Below are 22,871 nucleotides of genomic sequence, written 5' to 3'. Positions count from 1 at the left end.
TCTGTCACCAGAGAGGGGTCTCTAGTAGACACTCAGCACCTCTGAATGTATCCCAAAGAGTCCAGAAAGAATTCTCATTCCAGTTTTGTACATATGGTGGCAGCCTGAAGAGCTGAACTCTGGAAATATGAGAGTAGGAGCCTCAGGGACTCCTCTTTGACATGATTCTGTGATTCTGTGTGATTCTGTGTGCTTGCTTTGGGCAGCACAGATCCCAGGTGGAGGGCCTGGTGGTGTGGAGTTCAGCCTACATGAGCAGAACCCTCTTCGGAAGTGTTTATCCTGGTCTCTTCCTGAAGAGCTCTGTCTTGTCACTGCTATTCACCATGGCACCCCCTCCCTTCCTTCCCACCTCACAGGGGAGCCCAAAGGCCAGGAGTTGCTTTTATCTTCCACACCCCACCCCACCATTGTTATTACATCTTGGCATCATTTCGTGCTCCATTTAATCCCATTTGAGAGAGGGCATTGGAGGGTAGCCGGAGAGGGAGAGCAAGAGGAGAGACAGAAATGCACACCAACAAAAAAATAGCACCACAAGGTGAAATTGCATCAACAGCATCAGCCCTAGGATAGAGATGCGTTCAGACAATCCACTTCCCACAATCGCCCTCCATGAAGGCACAGGGAAGAGCCACTTTAGCTGAGAATAGAAACGCAGTTGTGCCCTGGTCTGTAGAGGTTCTGCTGCTATTGTGGGGTCTGCTCCAAAGCTTCTGAAAGTAAACAGCACTTCTTTTCTTTAGAGCCTTAAAGTCAATGTTTTGTAGTGCCCTGGGGACCCATTTTACTCTCCCCCTCACCTGCACACTCTGGCTGCACAATGGAATCCATGGGGTTGCCAAGGAAAGTCTCACATCTCTATCAGAAGATCTGGTGGAGTTTGTGCAGAGATAATGGAGGGAGAGCCAGCTAATTAGCTGATCAAAGTTTTAATAATTTTGTAAAGGGATTAGGCACATCTCTGCGTATGAACAGAATGTGTAGAGACAGTCTCTAGGCTGGGATTATAATGGTTGCAAATCCTTATGCTCTGGGGCAAAAACTGATCTGCTGACTCAGGGTCAGGGATAAATGTCCCAGAGCAGCACAGCATGTCTGTGAGGGAGATTCAAAGTCCTACTGCAGCAGGGGCTACTGTTCCAGATAAGCTCCTGAACTGGGGGTGCCATTAACTTGTTGATTCGCAGTGACCACTGCCAGACACTGTCTGGTGCCACCTCCCATTTGGAGCTATTCCAGAACACTGCCAGGAGACAGGTATCCCGGCTACACTCTCAGGATCTGCAATTCGACATGGGGATTTGCATAGAATTAAGAACAGAATGCTAGGAGGGAGTTTATTTCTATTAACAATTCTTATTGGGGTGAGAAAGCGGGCACAGGGTGGTTACTGACAATAATCTATATTATTATATTGACAGTTTGGTGACAAACATAATGACAACTTTAGAGCGTGCAGGATCTGGCTTGTTACAGCACATCAAAGCAAGCAGACCCCTTTCTCCTGCTCTCTAACCAGCAGCCGCTTCTTTATCCACAGGATTGACTTGCCCCCATCCCACAAACCTGCCCCTCCACCGAAAAGGAAGCAGGAGACAAAAAGCCACCTGACTGCAGAAGACATCCAGGTACAGCCCAGCTGCAGTTCCTGCCTCTGGCGAGGAAAACTGATCCCAAGCAGCGTCTGAGAGCCTAAATCTTGGAAAACTGGGTTTTCAAGAGCAAAGCGGCCCATAGCCTAAGTCTGAGGGACAGAAAGCAAGGATTGTCTGCCCCAAATTCCCAAACGTTGGCACTAATTGAAAGCTCTAATTTGGATCCTGCTTACTGCCCTTTGAGGGGATTGAATTCTAAATGACGTGGTGTTGAGATGGGCTCTTAGGTGTGAGGACTTTCGAGCACCTCCACCATTTTGAATGTCGTGAATTGTAGGGAGAGGCATGAGAATGAGAGATAACAGGAGGCAGACCGTGTGGCAGGAGCAAGGGAGAGGGTAAGATGCACTGCCCTTCGTGGTGATACCTTGTGGTGGTGTCACCTGAGGCAGATGTCACCCCAAGCTGTGACAGAAGGACAGTACGTGCTCTGCTCACCCTCTTCTCTCTCCTCTGTTACAGGTTGTTCACTTAGACAACATGAAACATGAGGAAGAAATCCAGAAACTCCCTTTGCAGACTCCATACTATGACATGGCAGCCACTGAGCCGTCTCCCTACACCGACAAACTGGTAAGGAGTTCAGAGTGTTAACAGCACTGGCCTCATCCTCACCACCTTTCACACAGATTCCTTTGAAATAAAAGACCCTAACCACCCACAGGGGTGAACAAGCATCCTGCCCAGCCCAGCAGCATCCCTCCTGGAGCAAGGCAACCCCCACGCTCTGCTCTCAGCCCCCCTCACACATACCACTGACTCTAATTGAGCGCTTGCCTCTTTCGCCCTCGGTTTCCATAGGTCCTAGAGCTGTGCCTTTATGGGTCACCCCTCAGCAAAGCACCCTTCATGCTCCAAATCTTCATCAGAGGACTATAATAACCTGTAGTAGTCTTATCTTTACCTTAGTATGACAGCGAAGCAGACAAGCCAGCTATCCCACCCTGGTCACTCTTCACTGCCTGCAACTGAGCCCTTGTTAGAGCTTGCAGCTGAACAAAGCAGCTCTCCAAGAGCGCTGTGCACTGCAGCGAGAGCTTCACAAAGCAATTATCTGCAGGGCAGAGTGAGCCAGTGTTTGGCTCTCAATTGACAACAAGTTCTCTAAACCCCCTTTTTTGTGTGGATTTGTTCAGCCTCAGAGAGGGAGATGCTAATGTGAGGCAGGAACAGCAGCATTAAGGGCCAGGGAGAGATGTTAGCAGCCATGTAGGAAAGGCTGGTTTGCAAGGACTGAGGCTGAAGAAGGAAGTGTTAGGTTCCTTCCTTGATGAGAAAACAGAAAACCTTCCTCCTCCCAGGCCTTGGACAACATCCTTTCCCTCCCTCACCCCATAGCATGGAGCTGCTCCCCGCATTCTCCATAGGAGACGCAGCATCCCCGTGTAAATGCTGCAGGTCTGTCTCAAAGTCTTCCTCCATGAGGGCTGGTTCAGAGCACTACACACCAAGCCTCGCACTTCTAGATCTCAGCAATGTCACCTCCTTTGTTTGAGAAAGCTGTATAAATATCAACCAACACTAGAACAGTGTTTTATGGACATAACTAATTATAACGCTCCTTCCAGTTCATCCTGGTATTACCCTTTAACACTTATTCCTGCACAGATAATAGGAGGACAGGGCACAGTGACCTTTAGCTAGCAGAAACCTGTGGCAAGACAGATGCTGAGGGCATCAGAAATAAAGTAGACACAGTTCTGTGCTGAGCTGTGTTGCTGTGACCCTCTTTACTTCATCCTAGCTGAACATGGCAAATGACCCTAGAGAAAAACTTCCCTTTGTAGCCCTACTTCAATCCTGGGGCTTGTCTCCAGCTCTTTCTAATCCTTGCTGAGCGGTAGGTGAATGGTAAATGAAACACAGGATGCCAGAGCCCAACGGGCTGCTCTGTGGAGAGCACCAGAGACCCGAATTTCAGGCAAGCAGGAGGATGGAGGAGCTCATTTTGGGAAATAATGAGCAGTCAGTTAATTAAGTGGCAGAATTAGTGATGTGAGATGGAGCCTCATGGGTAGCAGCTCTGTAACCATAGCAACTGAGTTTGTTGCTCTCAATCCTGGTCTGAGAAGATGCATTTCTATGTCCCATGCTTGGCACACTCACAGCTCCTTACCAGTGGTTTTAGCCAAAAGGTGATGGATTGTGGAGCCCTCATTTCATTTGGCCCATGAATAAACTCCCGTTGCAATAGGGATGCGGTATCAGGATGACTCAACTGCTGCTGCTACAGCTGTGGCCGCTCTTGGCACAAGCCTAGAGCAGCTGTGAACTGGACCTGTCCTCTGGTCAGTTTGGCTGGAAGTCCCTGTAAGTGCTATCCGGCTCCTCCATCACTCACTTTGGCTTTTTGGAACGAGATGAGGCTCGCTCCTATTTCTTGCTAAATTGTTGTATCCTTTGGGCAGGCAGCAGGCTGTTCAAGTGCGTGACTTGCAAGGGGAAGGAGGGTTCACTTTGCTGCCAAGGAGTGCTGGTTTTGCTGGTTTCTTCCCAGATAACACAGGCGGCATGTGCTGCCACAGCCGGGGCCGGGTGTACATAGCACTGCCCAGCCACGCTTTGCAAATGGGCCAGCCCTTGCCCTCCTCCCTGCAGGACCATTCAGAGAGCAAGGCGCAAAAGAAGGCAAGATATTGTTGTTCTGCTTGTACTTCATCTGGAGATTTGAGTTGGGAGGGTAGTGAAGACAATGAGAGTTGAAGGAAATGGATTCTGCAGGAGAACGGGTGCATTCAGCTTCAAATGAGTTGTGAAAAACCTAGTAATTTGGGATAAGCTAGATTCATCACAAGGCAGCATGAAAGCCACTGCCTGGGGTTGACAATTTCACAGCACTAGAATAGGAGTCAGAAAGTGATTAGAGTTGGCAAAGAGTTACGGAGGGGGAAATGGGAGATGTGCAGGAGAGAAAAGAGGTGGGTGGAGGAGGAGCCCACGCAGAGGGTGTGCAGGTGTGGGTGGGCAGATGTGTGCAGATGCATGCTGGCAAGGGACCAGGTGAAGGGGAGAGGCTGGGGCACATCTGCAGGGACAGGATACCCGCAGGAGGGAGGAAGGGTGGGCCCCTGTATCAGAGGCTGCAGATGAATATGTATGTTTACCTGTTGCAACCTGTGGGAAAGACAACATGAAGCTGACAGCACGGGAATATTCAAGGGCAGGGTAGGGGACAATTAAGGATAGAGAAGTGGGCATAATGGGGATGGAGTTGCCTACAGCATTTGTCTCTGAGCTCTTGGGTAAAAGCTTTGGTTTATATGAGGATATCTGAGCAGGAATGAATGGGATGGAAAGGTGAGTGTGTGTTTCAGATACCACCTACAAAGAGGCATGTCTGAGAGTTCCAGTAGCCATCTGTGTCAGTGCGCAGCACAACATGTGTGAGGGTAAAAGCAGAGGCATGCTCATGCTTCACATCATATAGGTGCTGCGTGTTTGCGTGTGAGAGGGAGCACAAGAGAGGGGGAGGCACAAGCACAGATAGGAGCACAAGTATGATTAGTGTATGTGCCAGCAATACCCATTTGCACAGGTAGAAGGGAAAGTTTCATTGCTGCAGACAGCAAAATAATTCCTTTCAGTTTACAGGGCAATTACCAGGGTGCCGATGCTGATGATTTACACAGAACACTTGCATGTGGCAGCGCTAGACCTTGTATACAAGCCACATTATTGATATTGTAATAAATTTTGGTCCGAACAAGCAGCAGGGAGCAGAAGCAAGCCCGAGAGCTGCAGGAAGCATGGGAATTTCACAGAGAAAACACCTTCAGTGGGAAGGAAACACCATTTTGGAGAGGAGTGAGGCAAAGCAGACAGAATAGGAGTGAGGAGGTAAATACTTCAGTCTGCCTTTCTCTGGGACTAGAGGAAGTACCGAGATAGAAGTTCAGGGGGAAAGAGTTCTGCAGGGCTTAGGTTTAGGTTTGAGACTGGAGCATGAAACATCCATAGACACTCAGTCTGGGTCCAACACAAAGCAAAGAGGCCGTGGGATACTCAGCTTTCACCCCAACAACTTGCCACTGTCGTATGGTCACCTTCCCAAGGGCAGGACAGAGGGTGACCTCCTGGTCCTCCAGCACCCAGGGGAACCAGACACTGGAGGTGCCGCTGTGGCTGTGGGACACCAGCAGGGAGCCAAACCCTGCCAGGAACAGCACGGCACTCAGAGATAATCACTCACTGAATAACCCCTTCCAGCAACAGGCACTAAACCAGGTCATTACCAGGCTATAAACTTCTGAAAATGGCTCTGCCACAGCTGCTAAGCAGCTGAGGACACTTCCAAACAAAGAAAAGAGGAATATTTTCGAATTAAACACCTTTTGCATAACTGCTATCTGATGCAGCCATTTCAGAAAAGGCGCAGAGGAACTGGAAAGCTCTTTCAGTTGGAAGAGATGACTCTGCTTGGCTAGTGCTGGCACAGAAACCAGGCCCAAAAGCTCATATTAAACAAACTCCACAGGGCAAGTAGCCAGAGCACCCCCTCCCACCTACTGACACCGGGGCTCCTCCTGGTGACCCGTTTTCCCCACCGAGCACTGAGGTTTCAGGACATTCTGCCTTCCAGGGTTCTCTAACCATGATTATTTGCAAAGCATGAGAGATGTCTGTGTAGGAACGATCAGACAAATTGGATAATATTCCATTCAGACAGTTCTTGCTGATAAGCCTGCTTAGTAAGGGAATACCCATAAATATGTTGTGCCAATGAAGGATGCTTTTAGCATCTATTAGACATTATTACAATGACAAAATCATGCTGCATAGCTAATCTGCAGTAGCATACCGTGCAGTCAAGCCTCACGTAAAAATGTAGCATGTAAGAACTCTACAGCCATAACACTAGTGCAAAACAGTATGGGCTAAGCAGTGTCATTTCCCTATGGCAATGTGTCTGCTGCAAACCTGCCCTTGCAGCTATGGCTTTGAAGCTGCTCCCTCCAGATGTCTCCTTCCTGACACCCAAAATTCAAGCCTCCCCCATGATTTTCACTCATGCCCCCAACTCTGCATTTGCCTCCAGTGTGTTCTGACAAACTCCAATTTCCAGGACAGAGCTGGCAGCTCGGGTATCTGATAAGGTTTTAATTCACTGAACCACCCCCGGCTAAGGAAAATGGTGATCCCAGAGGGGTTGGTGGGAAGAGCAAGATGCTGCTGGGAGCAGCCCCAGTAAAAGGGGCAGAAGGGGCAGTTGCTGGGAGTGCTCGCCAACCTGGGCTCGAAGGTGGGTTTGGGGAGCAGTGCCATTGGGACCTTTGCTTTGGTTTGGGATTTTACCTGACTGATTGTTCATTACCACCCTACCTCCCTCTTTTAAACTCTTTTTTCTACCTCCCCCCACCACCCTTTTCTTCTTTCTCCCTCCACCATTCACACACTCCTGCTCCCCTCTCATTCACTCGCTCCCCACCTTCTGCACGGTTCCTGTGTTCTCACTCCTCCCACCACCCCACTTCAACCCCAATTCCTCCCTCCTGTGTTCCCCACCACCTTGCTGCTCTCTTCTCTCCAGAACTCTGGCAACAAGGACTCTGATGTCCACTATGCAGAGCTGGACACTTCCGCTCTGGCCTCGTCACCCAGTCCTCGGACCTCCATCCATGCTGGCGGAGACCTAGTCGAGTATGCAACCATCCAGCCCAACTTACGCTAGCGCATGTCACTCTAGGCCCTTTACCCCTCAGATTCTGGCCTCAAGGTACACGATCGCACTCTGCCTTCCTCACTGCACCCCTCTGAAATCAGCGCTTCCCCCTGCATCTCCTTCCCTATCGGTGGAATGTCCCCATGCATCCAGTCTGTCCTCCTCCCCACTCCATCCACCTCCTGCATGCTGCCTGCTCTCTTCGCTACCCTTATTTCTGGGGGTGCTGACAGAAATGCCTTTGTCTTACCTTGCTTTCTGTGCATGCTCTTTGCAGCGTTTCCCTTTGCTTTCTACAGTGAGGCAAAGTGTGTCTGGGGGGGTCAGGGTTAATGGCTTTGTTTCAGAACAGAGGTCAGCCCTGGCTGCAGTCAGTGTGGCTGGAGGCATAGGGAGAAATGAGATCGGTTTGAAGGGTACAGGGATTTGGTTTGGGGAATTTTTGCAAGGCTCAACTATGTAAAGCAAAGCAGCAATGCCAGGATGTGCAGAAACCGAAGATAAAACCTCATGGAGGTGTTAAGAGGGCCTTGCTAAGCTAGTCAGTACAAGAAGGGGAGGGAAAGGAAAGGGAACTGACTGCAAGAAAAAAAGAGTTTGTGTGTGCGGAAGCAACTATAGATAAGATGGAGCATATGTGCATGTGTGAAAGAACAAGGTGGGAGAGCGCGAGAATATGGGAACACGTAAAGGTTCCTGCATCTGAAAGAGTGAGTGAATAAGAGACAGTCAGAGAGGGACAGTGTATGCAAAAGTAAAACAGCTTGTGTTGCATGAGGCTGGTGCAGACAGCATGTCTGAATGCTTGAGAAGAAGAGACAAAGATTGTTTTCTTTGGTGCTTTCCTCAAAATTAGAGAACACACCTGACTGTTTCCCTGTTCTCGTATTTTTCTGACCACTTTGTTTAAGCATCACCGAGCTCCTTCAAGCTCAGGTCTTGTGGCAGGCACTGATTAGGACTCGGCTTACGTTTAAACCCACAAATTATTGTTCTGGGCCACCTCTAGCTACCAGTGCTGTCTCCAGCTCTTTTAGCATTCCCTTACCCTATATTTATGCCCTTTTCGAGGCACCAGGTCCCTGTCTGAAAGGGAGGCAACTCTTCTTTCCCACCTCATGGGAGATTTGCTGGGTGATGCCAAGAGCTGTTGTCCAAGAAAATGCCATTGGAAACCCACTCCTTGGTTATGACTCTCCCTCACTCCAATGTATTCCCTGAGTTGTTGCCTTGCTCCTTTCTCTTCCTTTTGCTGACTTTTAAATGGGAGAAAGGAGCTGTGGGTTTGATGGGGCTACAACTCCATAGGAGTACACAGTGAAGAGGTGCATACAAGAATGGGATGACAAGGTAGAAAGCAGGGGGAGAAATGAAGTACTTTGCAGTTCACTGCATCCCTCCCAGATCACCCAGGGCAGATCAGAGCGGGCATACAGAGAAGCAGTAGCTTGGAGATCAAGAGGGGCAGTTTGCAGAAGATAATAGAGGGCAAGGGAATTGGATCCTTGGGAAGCAGGGAAATAGCTTCATGCAAGAGGATAAGCAAAAGAAATATGGTGGTTTTAAAAAGGGCTGCTGGACAGGTCTGTTGATGCCAGACTAGGAACGTCTGGAGGAGGAGCAGAAATGTCTGTGTGGAAGGTAACGGGTTAGTTCAGTTTGCATTTAGCCCTGTGGTCCCCGGTTTTCCCGTGTTAAAAGCAGCCCTGCAGTTCCCCTGCTGTAGCAAACCCCTTCCCAGCTAAGTGTCTTCAGCAGACCTAGCGCGGACCAGAACGGTAACCTCTCTCTCTTGTGGTGTCTCACCCATCCCTGCTCCCAGAATGAGGATCAAGGTCTTCGTAGACGTAACGAGCGAGAGTGGACAGTAAGTTTTGGATCAATTTGGTTTTTCTTTCCTCCATCGGGGTGTGGTGTCTGTTTGTCACTGTCACAACAGGCAGCAGCACTGCCAGCCTCCTGCACACACACACAGAGGGTGAAACTGCCAGCCCGGAGGAAGATGTGGGTGGAAACAGCCACTTTCCCTTGTGCCTTCACCTCCAATGCCCAACAGTTTCTTGGGCTGGACTGGAGGACCACCCCCCTGTTATAAACAAGGCAAGAGCTCCCTAATCCACCTTGGGAGGTCTCGCCTTGTCCTCTCTGGGGTGGGGGATTTTATTGTCAGCAAAAGGACAGTAATCCTCCAAATCCAAATTTGGAAATCCTCCCAGTTTCTCTGAAGTAAAAATAAAGCCAGTCATATGGTACTTTGAAGGTGTAATCTCACCGCCACAAAATCTCCCTGCTAAGATCAGATTGATTTTTTTTTCTTTTAAATGTTTTAAAACTTATTTCCTCCCCCTTCACCTTCCCACACTCCTGCGCTCAGTTCAGATTCCCAACACAGCTTTCGGAATGTCCCTGTAAAACCACTAAGCAGATTTGGTGCAGACTGAGCGGGGGATACTGGAGAACCAGCAAACGTAGCAGCCTTGACTCAGCTCCTGGTTGCCACCTTTCCTTCCTATCAGCACAACTTTATGTGCAAGTTTTCTGCATAAATAATACTTGCGCATGCCTGTGGGTGCATCATCATAGGTCCTTACCCTATATTTTGGCTCCTGCTTGTCCCTGACACTCTAATGTTTGTTGTTTACTCAGGACAGTGACTATTCCAGGAGCTCCTTCATAGAAAAGGTGTCGAACAGAGCGCATAACCATACTGGGAGACTCCTTAAGTTGCAGCCATGCTTAAAAATTGATAAACAGCTCGAAAATGCTGAGCAAGGAGTTTGGGAACAGGCAGGACAGTGTGTGAGGCTCCCATGTTCTTATTTTTGGTTCCCATTATATTTTCTACCTTCCAACATCTACATCCTCTCCACCAACTGGTCCACAGTGTGATAACAGTCCTCTGCTGCTGCCACTCAACAGAACTGCTACTTTTTATTCATCGGTCTGTGCTGCATCCCCAAATCCAAAGCCTAATGATGGAGAGGGTCAGCCTAGTAGCCCCCCGAGATACAAATGGTTTTGAACAGCAGGGATTTTTCCCAAGGGAACAGGGTAACACATCCAATGAGTACATGAACATCCAACAGCATTTGCCTTGAGTCTGGCCAAGCAGAGAAGACCAGCCTACCTCTATTTGTGAGCCATGCTGAAAGACTAAAACCAAGTTTAAACAGCACGAGAGGTTATTAATAGGCGCTTGGGCTCTTGAGCAATAGCAAACCCCACAATCCTGTGTAATGTTTTCTGCCCAACTGGCACATGTAACAGAGCCTTCAGATTTTTCCAGAGATTATAGCAGAGGAATCCTCAGGACCCTGAAAAGTTTCTCACTCTTAAACCAGTAACAACTCATTTTTTAGGAATGGTTAAAAGTCCAGCATATGGTCAGATTGGAGGGAAGGGCATTGCAGCACACCTAGTGTTAGCAGAGATACTATCTGCAAATAGAAGAAAAGCTGGAAATAGGTGTATAGAGGATGGAAAAAGGCTGAGAGTAAGTCAGGACAAAAACGAAAGCTAATTCAATCAAATAAAGACTGTTTACAGGTAATCTGGCAGGTTGTCTGAAACAGACAGATTGCTGACATCCCCTTTAATCAAGCTCTTGAACATAAAACTGAGAGGGGAGGATGTAACCCAGATAATGAAGAATTGTATGGAGTCATGCTGGAAACGAAGGCAAGTGGGAAAAGGAAGGTGGGGGAAGGTGGCAGAATTGTGTGCCGGTTCAATTTAATTAGTTCATTACCCCTAATTTAATTTCAAACTTTGTTAAAGATAAATTAGATTTGGGAAAAGTCACAGTGGGACCGGGGAAGGAAGTCAAAGGGCACCGGCTGCTAAATATGTTAAAAAACACCAGGCTGATTTTATTCTCTTCCTTTTTGCTGCTTGGGAATGAGATCAGGGAACAAAGCCAGAGCAATGTGGCTCCTGGCTTCACATGCTGAACAAAGGTGAAAGGAGACAGAGAAGTCTCTTATTTTGAGCCCGATGATGCTGGCGTTCTCCAGCTGCCCTGATTTGGCCCCACTCCCACCTGTGAAGAGTGAGCACAAAATGCTGGCCAGAAAGAAGAGCTCGTTCGTGCTCACCTGGCCAAATAGAACTGCATATCCAAGCCTTGAATTCTGCAGAGGCCTGATGTTATTGTGTATATATAACTCCCACCTGAGAATGTGAGACCTGTGGATCAGGGCTGCCTAAGTGGCTAGGGAGAGATTGTAGAGTTAGTGAAGTTTCCTCATGTCCCATGACTTGAGTTCCTCCACTTAAACAGCTATAACGCTGCACAGCACCTCTCCACCTTTTCATTTTGCTATTACAAAACCCTCATGAGGTAGCTGTGGCATTGGCCCACCTGTATTTCAGATATTAACACAGCAGTTCTAAATGGAAGGGGCTTAGAATCTATTCTTCTTTGCTATCTGGCCAGGTCAAGACCTTGACATTTAAAAGCTTCAGTGGCGAGGCTTACAGTTTTGCCAAGGAAAGCGGAATGAAAATCAGATTATCCTCAGCATTGCTGGTGTTTTCCTGGTGCTCCCCATCCTCTAGTGGCCTTCGTTGCTCTTAGGGAGGCTGGTCCTAAAATTGCCATCAGTCTGTGCAGCTCTCCAACTTGCTTGTTGCTTCTTCTAGCAGTCTGAACCATCAATAAATTATTGTTGACACTTTGTTTTCCATATGATTTTTTTAAGCATCCTGGTGAAATATTTATCTAGGAACAGGCAGCAGATGAGCAGATTGTTCTGTTCCTTCAGGCATTTTCTCCTTAGGGTCAAATCCTCGTCCTTTCCACTAAACTGACTGTTTCTGGTAATTTGAAACAGAACAAGGAAGGACTCAAGGGCAAGTTACTTGCTTCAACCAGCCCTAGTTCAAATCACAGGTATAAACGTTGATTGCCAGTGCATTTACTCTCTCTTAGAGGAAAGAGCCGATGAATGTGGGTGGATTTTAAAGACCAAAAGCACTGTCCTTGCTACATGTCCATCCTGCTTGGGTCATCTTGCAGGGCTTTAAACCAGAGCAAAGGGAGCAAGGAGAAATCCTTCCCATCTGCTGCCACCCTCTGGGGAGCCACAGTCCTGGGCTGTGGGAGAGCTTTGTTGAGTTAAAGCACTTTGGACTCTGAGGGGCTTTCATTTCATTTGGCACTTAAAGAGGAGGAATCAGATTTTGCAAAGCATCCATCAGAATGCCCTTCATCAGAGGAAGATGCACCACAGAGCAGTCTCCATGTTATGAGTGCTTTATATTCTCTGTAGTTGATTTGACTTACAAAACTGTCCCCAAGGCTTCTAGTGGCACTGCTCACACAGGTGAAGCTTAGCGCACGCACTCCTATCTCCTAGGTAAACGTTAGATACAATAAACCATTCTGTCTCCAAAGTCCCTAGTCAGACACGTGTCCTTTAAATAAAAGAGCATGAGCCTGGATTAGATGAACAATGCATACAAGAACTGCTTTTTAGCAACTCAGCTGTGGAAGAGTTAGGAAGATTGAAAATAAACTGCCCTTTCTTGGCTGAGTGCCTGTTTTATCCAGAGAGGGGCAAGCCATGCAAAATCCATACACATTCATCAACAATATGGATATTTCTGGAAATGAGCCAGAAATTTTGAAATGTAAGGATTTATCACCTCTTCCATTTTCCACCCTATTTGTTATATGTGTGTCTCGGCAAGGAACTGAAGAGTTGTATGTTGTATAGTCAACAATCCCAGAGTTTTCACCCATTCGCTTCTGTCTCTACTTACAGAACTTTGGAAAGTGTCACTCAGAGATATCGAATGCGAGTGATTACCTGAGCCGCTGTTACTCACATGAAGATCGATACATGGAGAAGATCCCTCATGTCTATACCCCCCTGTCAGATCTCCCACAAGATCTTTATCCTCACCATTCTGACATCTCCTTCTGCTGCCCACCTCCCGGTTCTCGGGCTCCTTACATCTGTCCTAAGGAACAGTATGTTTAAAGCGTCAACACAACAAAATGAAGAAGCTCATGTTTTTCACTTCTCCCAACCCTGTTGCTCAACAGCCAAGGCCTTTTAGATCCTCCCTTTGCCAGCGCTTATTTTATTTATTGACTTTTAAATTATGGTGCAATCGTAATCGACATGATTAGCTTAAGTATCTGCCTGGCTTGCTAATGCTCAAGGGAACACTTTGCCCACATCACATTCAGTACTTGCAAGGGTAACTTTGAAGGGTAACGTTCTTTTCTCATGCTGGCCATGCTGTATCAAGCTGACTATGTGTGTGCATGTGTGTGCGAGTGGCAGCTGCCCTGTGTTGGATAGGATGTGCCCAACCCCATTAAATGTTTGTAGGTTTCCTTCTGTCAATCTCTACACTGTTTGCACCAGAGTAGCTGGGTGTGGATTCTTCACAGCTCTTGTTCCAGCTTGTATGAACCTTTACAGCACAGCCAATGCTCAAATCTGAAACCGTCGCCTATTTTTCCCTCCTTTGGAGAAATTTGTTTCCCCCTTGGCAGTGGGGATGGGAAACCCCAGTTGTGAAGAGCTAAACAGCCAAGGCTGTTGAAACAAATAATAAGATGCTTATAATAAAAGATGCTCAAAACCAGCCCAAGAATAGAAGCAAAGGGCTTGGTTTAGGGGGTTTGTTTTGGTTCTTTTTCCCTGCTGCTCCCACACCCGGTCTCTTAAATCGACTCTTTTAAATCCAGACAGCATAGGGATGTATTTTGAAGCCAACACATCTGGAGAAAGCATCCTTTAAATAACCACCTTATAACCTGAAACTCAAAGGGGAAAAAATTAGAAAGGAAAACATTCTCTCTAATTTTCCTTTTCAAAGCCTAATGTGACCCCCCACGAGTTTCCCCTCTCTCTTCCTTGCATCTGTTGATTGGAATTTTCAAATTAACTCAGGCGGAATATAAAGAATAGATCGTGATTTCAGGTAATCTTTTTGCTCTTAATGAAGGATAAAAGCCAACAGAGGAATCTGGTCTTTTAACTTTTTAAAAAGCATCTTAGTTTTGGGACCACGAATTTTTTGATATTGGAATGTGTGTGGGTGTGTGAATCCAAACATGTACATTCCTGTGACCACAAAGTGTTATAGAGACGGGAATTTATCTCCACATCACATTTGTGTTCACTTGTATTAGAGGAAAAATAAATATAGATTCATACTTCAATGTATATAAAAGCAAAGAAGAGGAGAAAAAGGAATCCTGTGTAAGAGCCTGGTTTCAAGGATAACTTTAATGTGTTTCACCCAGGTGTGGCATACGAGAGATGATGACTGGGGCAGTTGTGAACAAGGGGATATGCCTCCTTGGGCATTTGTTTTCCTTTGTCTCGGGTTGCGTATTTGGCATTCTGCAGACATTGCACACTTGACATTACTCTGGAAACCATGAGGATGTTTGAGCAAAGTGCATGTGGGAGGGAAAGATGGGGACCACACCATTATCCTGCTGCGCGGATACCGAACGATGTTTCAGTGCTACTTGTACAAATAAGAAGTGAAGCTACCATCAAGACGAAAGCCTCCCCATAAGAGGAGGTATGAAGAGCACATTGGATGATACCAGCCCAGCTCCTGCCATGCCACATGGGCTGAGGCGTCATTTTATTTCCATGTATCTGAATCTAAACAGCTATAGTTGTTCTATGCACTCCCTGTGTTCCCATCACCTGGAGTAGCCTCAAGACTCACCCTGCTCATCCATCTTCCTCCACAGAGAAGCACATCTGTGTTCACACTACCTCATGGATTCCCTGCAGGCTAATAAATAGATACGTATGTAAGAGAGAAGTTTACACTTCAGAAAGTTGGGCAATATAGCATCGTGTGAGGATGACGCTGCATGCACGGTGACATAGCTGTGCTTGGCTGGGTGAGGTGTGGGTCAAACGGCACTGATTTCTTGGCCAAGCTGGAAGAGGAGGTACCTCTAACAAGCATAGCAGCTTTCATATGTGCTACTACATGGAGCGCTGTTATTCCTGGGGGATCATTAAACACAGCTTTTCCAATACCATCTTTTGGGTCTTGACTGATAGAACCCTTTGTGGAGTCGTTTGGATTCACATTTCTCTGCCAGCCTCCAGAGAATTCAGCCAGTCATTTCCTGACATCAACGGACTCAAATAATGTATTTTTCTCTCTGGTTCTCTCCTCAACATACCTTGGGGTACTTTCTGGTTACCACAGAGCTGAAAATTTGGTATACTGTGAACTGAAGCCATAGCCAACACATTCACCCCAGTGAGAGAACCGTGTTTTGGAGTCTGAGAAATCTGCCTTTGGTCACTCTGTTTGGAAAGATGACGAGGTGCTGGGAAACCCAGGGGAATCAACCATCCTGGGATCAACCCAGCACCGCTGACCATGGAGAAAAAGCAAGCAGAAGTCCATTATACGCTTCCCTGTTTGCATGCCTGTAATAGCAGGATGCTGCCCGCCCAGTGGCAATTAGAGTAGATTTGATTAGGAGCCTTCACCTGATGCACTTCCAGACAGATCTAAGGATTTAAATGAGAAGTGGAATACAGTCAGGTCTTCAGATACATAAGGAAACAAGCTCCACAAAGTGCTTGTCTGCCAGAGGAGGCAGAAAATGGTCCAGGTGGCTGGAGGAACGATGCTTTGAAGAGGAGGGGGAAAGCAGAGATACAGACTGCAGCATTACACAGAAACCGCAGCTGCCGTGTGCAGCTTTGGATGTGAGCTGCCCACAGAAGGCTTCCACAAAGGGTTTTACTGTGCTTTTCAGCAAAGCAAGAGGATTTCAATCCTCCTGAGAAAGGGAAAAGCAAGAAAAGCCTAAATTCAAAGCAGTAGTTTGACTTATGCCAGCACATATATTAAGCTTAGGGATGTCTTGGTTCTCTTTGCCTCTTAACAACCCCTCTGCTCCTTAAAAACTGGGTTAGCCTCACAAAAAACGGCAAATGAGAGTCTCTCCATACCACCAAATTCCTTTGTACCCTATGAAAAAGCGGGAAACCTCTGAAGAAAGAGATAGTGATGTTCAAGTCCCTTGTTTCGGTTTCGAAAAGCTGCATTTAGAAATGGTTCTGATTCAGGGCTCTTATTCCCCCCTCTCTTCCCATCAAGTTGCACAGTGTTTGCCTAATTGCCATGTCCAAACTTTACTGCAGCTGTTAGTATGGGCTTAACACTGTCTGTGCTCCTGCTGCAGCAATGCTAAGGAGAGCTGCAAATTGATTTTGGGAGACCCCTTCTCCAGGAGGAGAGCCATCCAGTGACACTGTTTGGGGTAGATTGCTGACCAGTTGAACAGGAACCTGGTGGAGTATGATGCAGTGTGCTAGCAGGCTATGCGAGGAACTGGTTTTATTTCTGCGTGTTATTGGTTTGAGAAATGAAGCCGTTCTTCCTGTTACTGGAGTGAAATGTCATCATTTCTGTTCCATGTGTCGGTAGCAACGACACAAGAGTTCTCGGAGATGGAGAAGACTGATAATAAGCTTAAATAAAAGTTAATTGAAAAGTTATGGCAACTTCTCTCGTAGCTGCGAGACTTGTGTGAGGTGCTTGATCTTTTCCCTGTTGTGGCTTCTCCCTGTATTGTTCACTACATCCATCACCCCTTACACATTCACACCCCCAAATGTATATGCACACACACTCCTGCCTTTGCACTGGGCCCCAGAAGTTGCTCACTGAGTTCTGCCTGCTCAGGCATCCTTCAGTGCCTGCAGCACTGGTGGGGACATGGGACATAAAGCAGCAGCGTCCAGGGCAATTCCTGGTGCCCGTTACTGCTATAGTTCTGCCCCCAGAGCAATATAGACACAATTATAATGCCCAGGTTCTCTATGAGAGATATCGCTTTCATTCATTAGTTTAAACTGTTATCTTTCTGAGAAGTCTCCTCCCAGCTTCCCCATGGCTGGAATAGTTTCAGAGCCACAAACAGCTGGTCCTGTGGGCCAGCAGCTATATGGGGAAGGTATAGGTGAAGTAGTCCCTGAAGCTGCCCCCTCTCTAGCTCACTTCTCTTGCAAGTGCCCTGATTTCCTTCTGCAGGCAAGCAACACTTCCAGTTCCATATGTAGGTATGCACTGAACATTGTTTTAAGACAACAAACACATTGTGCCTGTCTTTGCTGCAAAATACAGCTCAACAACCCCTGCTGCACTCCTGTGTGCTGCGTGGGATCTGTCAGAGAGGGATGGGGAGCCCAGAGACCCCTCCTCTACCCCATCCATAACACAAGGGGAGGAGACTACTCCATCTCTGCTCCTGTTTGATTACACACTGTTCGCACCCATGAGTCAGGGTGCAGTGAGGGGGCGAGTGCTGCTGTCCCGGGTGTTTCCACACACATGGCAATCGGGTGCACTTTGGTCAAGGGGCACAGAGCCCTGCAGCAGCTGGCAGGAAGGGCTTCCTGCTTAATCTGGGATTAGCAATAGCTGGATACACACAACAAACAGGCAGCAGAATAAACCCCCATCCTTAAAGAGAAACCTCTGGTTAAAAAAGAGAGAAGCAATGGATCCTGCAGGGGATGGAGGACAGACAGACAGACACATGGGGGAACAGGGCATCAATCCAGTCCAGCTGAACACGAACCTCGTGCTTGCTTGGGAGGTGCCCTATCAGTCAGATTTAATCAATACACCATTAGAGAATTTTTAGCTCAAGCCACTAACTCTGAGAATGAAAACTCCCCAGGATATTTTTTAATAAAAATGCTCCACTGCACAACGATAGAGCCTCTGTATCTGGATAAAGACCTTTTGGAACAATCTAGCCACAGATCTGGGCTCGCAAATGGCAGAGGACTGGGTGGGGGGTCATGAAGGGAGGGCAAAAGGGTCTCTGTGTTGCAGTCAGTGGGTTGAACAAAGCCTGCATTAGCGGCAGCCAAAGCTGGTCATTACCGGGTAGGTGTTTGTTGCATTGCATGCGATAAGCTGTCACGAGCACGGCACACGCTGCTGAGAACTCCGGAGTTTCTCTTGGTTGTTTCTCACGGTGATTCAAGGAGAGATAAAACTTATCCTCAGGGACAACATGGCACAGGGTAGTGTGCAGATCCAAGCAGCAGCGCAGGATGCTGAAAGCAGACTGCTGGCAATGCTATCCACAAAGACAAGTTTTTCCTGTATTTCTGGAACCTGGCATCTTCCCCCAGGACTGTATGTACTTTCTGAACAGAGAAGAAGAATCCAAATTCACCTCTTGAGTGCCGGTTTATAGCATGGGTGCCATTTGCACAGAGGATCTCACCAGTGCCCAGCTAGAGCTGAAAAGTCACGCAGACATTCAATATCAGAGACACTTTGCACAGATAAGGTGGAAAAGATGCCTGCTCAAACAGAGGTGCTGTGAAATACAACCATTCCTGGGTTTTGTTTGTTTGTGTTTTGTGTTATTTTTAATTATTATTACTGTTTTGTTTCCTTACTGCTACCAGATGTGCAATCAGGGTCAGGGCTTAAGGTGACTTTTGAGGTCACTTTCTCCAGTTCTTCACTCAGAACAGAATACCTCCTGCTCTGTATAAAGAACTTCACGTATCAATCTATATATATATAAAACTAAAGTATCAGTATTACTGCCTCTTGGGCTGCACTAAATATGTAAAATATATTAAAACACTTGTATAGCTAAAGATCTGTTGTTATGTCCTGGAGCTAGTCACCTTTCTAAAGAGCTTTTCATATAGAAGCAAAAATAGGCTCCATGGAGGGCAGAGAATATCCCACAAGTACGGAGAGGAGTGGGGGAGCTGCAAATTAAAGGGCAGCATAGGAAAGAGCTGCGTGAAGGATTTCACATCTCTGCTGCAAACGGGGATGGCTAATCCCTTTCCTGCTACTGTCATGCTCTGTTTTCTTCCCCTTAATGGCGGATGGGAGGTGAGGTTTAAAGCCTGCCAAGAGTGCATCCAGCCCTGTTCCTCTGGGTGAGCAGCACCATAGATGGAATGAGCTTTCTCCAAGCTTGCTCTCACCCCCAGATCCTCCCCTCCCCCTTGTAATCCAGGCTCGAGTACCATCATTTTCATATCAGTACTAATTACATTAATTATTCTCCTCAGTATAAAACTCATTAAGCTGGAATTTATGGTTCATTAAACTCAGAGCCAGAGTTCTTCCTCAGTGGAGTGGTGTGGGGCCAGGATTATTTCTGTCCTGGCTGGGGGCAGATTCTAATCCACGTCCCTTGGCTACGCTCAGCATCGCCTACCGAAGTGTGAACGGAGTCGCGTGTGCTTGTACAGGAGCATCACACCAGGCAGGGCAGGTGTTTCTGAACCACAGGAGGACTGGAAACATCAACAGCCCTGGTGCAAAGCCCAGTGTGAAATGCGTTTTGTTACAGTTCAGGGAAGATCAGGTAGAGTGAGAGCAGCCGTGGGAATATTTGCAGGGAGGCTGCACGCCTGGGTGGGTCGGGACGGAAAAGAACATCTCTGGTGGGGAAAGATTTGTGCTAGTGCTCGGGAGATCTGCCTTCAAGTCTGGTACAGAGTTGCTACGAGCCTGCAGAAGCCACTTATTGCACAGGACAAAGAGGATTTACACTGCCTGACCTAAGGCAATGTGGTTAGGTGGCTGGACATAGCTGGGAGTGAGATTCTCTTCTAGAAGAACATCACACCTACTTTGAGGGCAAGCTCTAATCACTCCCTTAACGTGCCATGGACTGGAAATGCCACCCTGGCTGATGCATTTGGGATGAGAGTAACATTATCACAGTCGCATCCCCACTGTGTCCATTCTCCATATGCCTTTTCTCTGAGCAGAGGGCTAAGCCAGCTCTAGAGTCCCACCTAGACGCACTTCATGGTCGGTAAGAGAGAAGCCCTCGCTGTCCCCATCCCTTCCAGGAACACTTATCTAACTAATAAACACTGTCCTTGTCTTCTGAAGAGCAGCCAGGAGTGGTCTTTCATGGGGGCTGACGCTGGAGTGTCAAAGCAGTCTTGGGAATGGCAGGGAAAGAAGGAAGAGAAGAAGCTGTGTGAGTCCTGAACAGGACACAGGGTCCAACCCAACATCTTTCAGACAGGATTCTCAGGCTCCCGGACTGGAGCAGAGGCTGGAGATGGACGTGACAGGCAGGCTGACCTCCTAATGGACCCAACTGACAGAGAATCCATTTCCCGAGCGTGGTGCCTCCTTCACAATGCGCGGGTTGCTACCACGCTCCCTAATTACTGTAATTAAGCAGTCACGCTGAGTGATGTTAGACAGAGGATTCGGAGTCATTACAGGCCTGCAGAAGATTAAACCAGCCCTGGATTCAGCGTCTGAGCTTTTCTTGGTGATGGTGATGATGGAGATTAAAGCAGGAGATAGATTTTTATGACAGGAGGTCATGTCATTTGTCATGGCTTTCACATCTGCTCTTGTCAGATGTGGCCAGCACTAGAGGGGACACAGCACTGGTCTCCCTTCCATTCCCAGGGACCTCTGCACCCCTCCATCTCCCAGAGGTGGATGACTGCCCTGAATGGTAGTTCTGAAGTTCTGGAAGGGAAAGGTCATTGTGACTGGCACAGAGATGACACTGATGCTCGACGCCTATACGTCTATTTTGTCATTCGTCAAGCATGAGACATACACAGTTGGGTTTGTGCAAGTGAAAAGTCCTGTGGAGCAGACAGGAGTTCAGTTTCGCGTTATTCACTTGGTATCCATCACTTTCTCTTCTGGTCTCCTTTAGCTGAAAGGTCTGAGGCTAGTCTGTAACCCTGTATGTCAACACCATGGTGATCATTGAGTTTGAACGTTTCCCTATGCCTGGTTAGTTGAGCAGTGGCTTTCCCTAAGGTGATTGCGGACAATTGCAGAAGATTAGACTGAAAAACCCTTTTCAATCCCATAGCTCTACTGCCTCTCTCCTCACCCTTCTTTCCCTTGAGGGCGCCCCATGTTTTGCAGACCTGCTGTTGTTCACACAGGTAGTGAGAGACACCACGTGAAAAACACAACAGCTGAGTTCATACACAACTGGCATCTAATTCATTTCTTTGTGAATGTGAAAATCAATACTGTTTATAGAATCCACAAAGGCTCTTCAATCGGTCAGTGTCCTTGTTCAGTTTGCTTCTGGCTGCCAAAAGATCCTTTTGGAAGGGGATTATATGAGCTGAAGAAAGAAAATCATTATCCCCATTTCTTTAATGAACCAAGAGAAGTCTCTCAACTTCTCCTTCTGCCCCCAGTAGAGGTAAATTTTCCCTTGGTAATCAGCTTTATGGGATAGACTGGCATTTATTGGAACCTTGCCTGGCTAGTCAAATTCTGGGGCTTGGTTTTGCTCCAGTTAAGGTTGAAATCTCTTCTTACACATGCAAGAACATGTATTTCTTCTGCAGATGTTAAATTATTTCAGCTCTACTTGTGCTTGCAAATTTTGTGGGCATAACAGTAAAAGCCAAGTTTGGTCTGTCCCAGGACATCAAAGCTCCACAGTTTACAGTTTCCTGTGCTGCTAATTTTAATTCTATCAAGTATCTTCAAAACAGTGTTTAATCTCTGCGGTCAGCTGGTCCAGTGAAAGCTTCTTTCCATCTGGTGATGTTCCAGATGTTCCTTGTGCAGCTGTTGACTGCTTTCCTATCTCCATCTCTTTATCTACTCAATGAGTCACCAGTCCAGTCCGCTATTTTGAGTACAGCTCTTGTGATGTAGTTACATGGCAACACCACCTGGAGCTGTTGAACAAGTGAGTTTAGCTGACCAGGAAATCCAGGTGGAGGTCTCCAATTTGCAGCTGCTCTTTTATTCAGTGTTCGTTGTCTAAAAGCTACAAAATTGTTACTAATATTCCGTCCCTGCCTATTGATGATAAACTGGCTGGAGTTTGATTACTTGTTATAGCTCAGGGTCTATTGATAAATGTCGCTGTTAAACTGGCCGTTATACAGTTGTCAAAGCCTCAGTACTAGCAAACTTTGATTTTGCTTTTCCTTAAAATAGCGGGGGGTGGGAATGGGGGGAAGCCAAAGACTTTAGAAATAAGATTAGTTTGACCTTTTCCTCTCTTTCCTCCGCAGTCTGAATAGATGGGTGTTGGCTTGGGCAAATACAGCCACAATTTTTACAACTGTTTCTGTTCTGTTTGTTATCTACCCTGTGTATAGTACATTCCTCTGCTCCCAGACTAGCTGTAACCCCGGGGCAAGGAGCCCAAACCCAGCTTCCATTCCCTCCTTAGGAGCAGTAGGTGCAAAGAGGCACCTGATCCTCTTCTGTGCTGGTTTGGAAGACCTGACTTGTCTTTTCATCGCCAACCCCAAGTCCGCTCAGTTTTCACCTGCGGATACCCAGGGCAAATCTGGACAGTCAGCAAAACGCGTCAGCGTTGCTCCAGGTCAAGCCCAAGGGTAGGAGTAACTGAAAGGAAGAGGACTCTATCTAATCTGTGGCATTCCCGACAGCAAAGAAACCTCATGGCAAACCCAGAGTTCAAACTAAGTCTTTTTCTGTTCGGGGCTTGCACACCCCCCTGCCCAAGCAACAAGTACAGTCACAGCACTCCCTGTTCACTCTGCTCATTACCCTTTTAGCTTGCT

The 22,871-nt window shown here is 47.2% G+C and overlaps 1 protein-coding gene across 1 annotated transcript in view; it reads left to right on the top strand.

Moving 5' to 3' along the window:
- NECTIN1 (nectin cell adhesion molecule 1) overlaps window positions 1-13,301 on the top strand; it is a gene marked incomplete at both ends in the record, with an annotated part of 88,413 nt that extends 75,112 nt beyond the window's left edge. Inside the window, 3 exons of the mRNA XM_080357855.1 lie at window positions 1,544-1,631; window positions 2,121-2,231; window positions 13,083-13,301. Coding sequence (XP_080213981.1) covers window positions 1,544-1,631; window positions 2,121-2,231; window positions 13,083-13,301 — 418 coding nt within the window. The remainder of the gene's footprint in view (window positions 1-1,543; window positions 1,632-2,120; window positions 2,232-13,082) is intronic.
- Window positions 13,302-22,871: the final 9,570 nt, after the last annotated feature.

The sequence above is a fragment of the Nesoenas mayeri genome (genome assembly GCF_963082525.1).
Source record: "Nesoenas mayeri genome assembly, chromosome: 22".
NCBI lineage: Eukaryota > Metazoa > Chordata > Aves > Columbiformes > Columbidae > Nesoenas > Nesoenas mayeri.
Note: the sequence above shows the minus strand (reverse complement) of the source record. Positions and strands in the feature narration are given on the sequence as shown.